Below are 3,092 nucleotides of genomic sequence, written 5' to 3' on the forward strand. Positions count from 1 at the left end.
GACGCGTCAGGTATTTATGGGGTAAACCTGGACTTTAGCAGGAATACATGCGAGTTTTTCCAGGAGGGGGGGGGGGGAGCCGGGGGGGGGCTTTTGCCTGCGACATGGGCAGCACGAGCTTGCGCAAGTTGGCCGCTTGCTTCTCGGAGCGAGAGGGCTCCTGCCCGCCGGCTGTGTCGGCGGGCGAGGCCTTGAGGGCGGGCGAGGCCTGGAGGGCGGGCTGCACCCCGGGCTGCATCTCGCGCGCGAGCTCGAGCCGCGAGAGCTTGGTCACGCCTGGGGGAAGGGGCGGGGAGGAGGAGGGGTGGGGAGGAGGAGGGGCGAGGGGAGGAGGAGGGGCGCCTCGGGCCGGGCCTGGGATGGGGAGTGCAGTGGGCTATGGGGGCGGGGGGTGCTGCTGGTGTTGGTGTGAGGGAGAGAGGGCTGGGGCTGGGGCTGCTCCGCGCCGTCGACGAGCGCAGACACCTCGGGGCCGAATCGCTCGGTGACGAGCTCGAGTGTCGCGCCGGTGTCTTCGACGGTGTCGTGCAGAAGTCCCGTCATGATGGAGGGGAGGTCCGCCTCCGCCTTGGCGAGCATCGAGGCGACCTGCTCGCGAGGGAGGCGGCTCGAGACGGCGGGTGGCGAGGGAGGCGGGTGGCGAGGGAGGCGGCGGGCGAGGGAGGCGGCGGGAGGGAGGGAGAGGTAGAGGCGGGCGAGGGAGGAGAGGAGGCGGCGGGAGGCAGGTCCGGGGGGGGGAGAGCGCTGCCGCTGCGCGCCTCGAGCGGATGCGTTACGTACGGCTCGCCCGAGGCGCGGTACTGGCGGCGGTGGTACCGGAGAGCAAAGACGAACGCATCCCACGCACGCCGCGCCGCCAAGGCTCCCTCATCCCCCGTCGCCGCGTTGACGAGCAGCTGCGCGAGCATCGCGCGGTACGCCGGAGGCAGCCGCCACGGTGCCGGTGCCTCGCCGGAGCGGAGCACGTCCAGCCGCGGCAGAAACCGCTCCGAAGCAGACCTCTGAACCCTCTGCCAAGACCGCTGCTGCTCCTCCTGTTCGGCCGTCAGTGACACAGCAGGCGCTCTCGCTCGCAGCATGCCGCCAGGGTGGCTGAGGCGTGGGTGGTACGCCACGGCGAAGAGAAGAGCGGCGTGGGCGCCGGTGCAGACCATTTGTGGCCTTCGAAGATGAACGCTTATCACAGCACGAATACGGACTGGCGCGGACTGGCACACACCACGAGAAAAAAGAAAAGCCCCCGCGTGGCTCTCCCTCGGCGGACCCCTTCCGACTCCCGAGACCCATCCGAAATGCCGCGCTGGCTCGCTTTGGCCTCGACTTCGACGACGGAGCCGCTCACGCGCGGGCGGCCCTCGCAGTGATTGCGGTCCACAGGAAGCTGGCGGCGGAGTTCCTCCAGGGGGATGCACGTCTCGCGCGCGCGTGAACAGGGCTCCACGACCCAAACGACGTGTGAGTGTTAGAGTTGTTTGGTATTGAAAATCTCTCTCTCTCTGAACAGCTCTCCGACTCAAACGTGATTTCTTGTTGGTCTTCAAAAAATCTCTCTCTCAGACTCAGGGAAACTCGCGAGTTTCCCGAGCGAGGCCCGAGGGAAACTCGAGAGAAACAGAATGGAGCACCAAACACCCTTCTGGTTTCCCTGGAAACTTCCGGAAACGCAAAGTGCTGGGGACCCTCTGGTTTCCCTCTGGGTTGCCGGAACCCCTTCTACAGGCCAACTTGTACAGGCCAGTATGGCGTTTTTTCTTTTTTGAAGAACCCCGGCCAGCACCGGGACCAGTCGAGAAGGGAGAGGCAGCAACGACAGTCAGAAGCCCGCGCGCTCACACACCAGAGCCGCCCCGCTCGTGAGTAACCGCTCATTACGCCGTCGGAGAAGGGAAACGTGAAGCGGGCGCGGAGACGCGGCAATTCCATGTCTGCTGACTTTGCGATCCTCTCCGAGTCCACGCTGCACGACCGCTACCTTCGGGTCGAGAGTCGGCTTGTGCGCTACCCGGACGGCCGAGAGGTTGCGTTTGACATCGTGGGTCACCCAAAGAACGAGCACCACTTCGTCGTCGTCTTTGTCTACTTTACCGCTCGCCGCTCGGCCGTGCTGCTCCGCGAGTTTGCCCAGGCTGCGCTGCCGCAGCGTGGCTCGCTCGCAAACCTGCCGACGGGGGGCTTCGATCCGCGCAAGCACGCGAGCCGCGCGGAAGCCGCACGCGCCGAGCTGTCCGAGGAGGCGCAGCTTCGCGGCGGCGAGTGGGTCTGCCTCCTTCCGCCCGACCACCCCGGCGTCCTCGAGGCAAAGTGGTGCCGCAACCGCTTCACTCCCTTCCTCTGCATCGACCCGGAGCCCGACCCGGCTCACGGCGCACTCGACGCCGAGGAGCACCTCACGGCGCAGGAGGTGCCGCTGCAGGCGGTCTTGTCGGCGATGCACGGCGGCGACATGCTGCTCCCCGCCGTCCACACTTGCAGCTGCGCCCTCGCCTGGCTCAGGCAGCACCGCAGGGTCGTCGACTCGCCGCTCGCGCCGCCAGGCGGCTGCGAAGGCGGCCGTGGGAGAGGCTTCACTGTGCGCCGCCTCTCCCGCGCCTCCGATGCCTCGCTCTACGGCCGCTGCCTCGGCTTGCGCGCGTCCCTCCTCTGGCCGCGCGAATCGCCGCCGCCGTCCGCTGCCGACTACGACACCGCTGACGGCGAGGCGACCTTCTTCGCGGCCGTGCGGTGCACGGGCCAGGGCGGGGAGGAGGAGGCGGAGCTCCTGGGCACCGCGATGCTGCACGACGGCAGGCTGCGGCAGGTGGTCGCAGTGCCCGCCGCGAGGGGGCAGGGCGTCGGCGCCGCGCTCGTCAGCGCGGCGGCGGAAGCCGCTCGCGCCGAGGGGCGCGACGAGCTCTCCGTGGGGGCTTGGGCGACCAGCGAGACCTTCTACTCGCGATGCGGCTTCGAGCCGGACAGCGAGCCGTACGAGTCCAACGGCATGAGCTGCCGCAGGCTGCGGCTGAGACTGGCGCAGGCTGGCGCGTGACGTCGAGGGCCGCAGAGTGCGAATTCTGCGAAAAAGAGTGTAGGTGCGGTACTGTCAGTGCATTCTT

The 3,092-nt window shown here is 68.2% G+C and overlaps 2 protein-coding genes across 2 annotated transcripts in view; one reads left to right on the forward strand and one right to left on the reverse strand.

The window, feature by feature from the left end:
* EMIHUDRAFT_102713 (hypothetical protein) overlaps window positions 1–1,154 on the reverse strand; it is a gene marked incomplete at both ends in the record, with an annotated part of 3,943 nt that extends 2,789 nt beyond the window's left edge. The window contains 2 exons of the mRNA XM_005769115.1: window positions 466–588; window positions 777–1,154. Of these exons, the coding sequence (XP_005769172.1) occupies window positions 466–588; window positions 777–1,154 (501 nt within the window). The remainder of the gene's footprint in view (window positions 1–465; window positions 589–776) is intronic.
* A 767-nt stretch (window positions 1,155–1,921) lies between these two features.
* On the forward strand, window positions 1,922–3,025 carry EMIHUDRAFT_102714 (hypothetical protein; the record flags this gene model as incomplete). Its single annotated transcript, XM_005769116.1, has 1 exon — window positions 1,922–3,025. The coding sequence occupies one exon, from the start codon at window positions 1,922–1,924 to the stop codon at window positions 3,023–3,025; it is 1,104 nt and encodes a 367-aa protein (XP_005769173.1).
* Window positions 3,026–3,092: the final 67 nt, after the last annotated feature.

Source organism: Emiliania huxleyi, assembly GCF_000372725.1.
Source record: "Emiliania huxleyi CCMP1516 unplaced genomic scaffold EMIHUscaffold_43, whole genome shotgun sequence".
NCBI classification, from domain to species: Eukaryota; Haptophyta; order Isochrysidales; family Noelaerhabdaceae; genus Emiliania; species Emiliania huxleyi.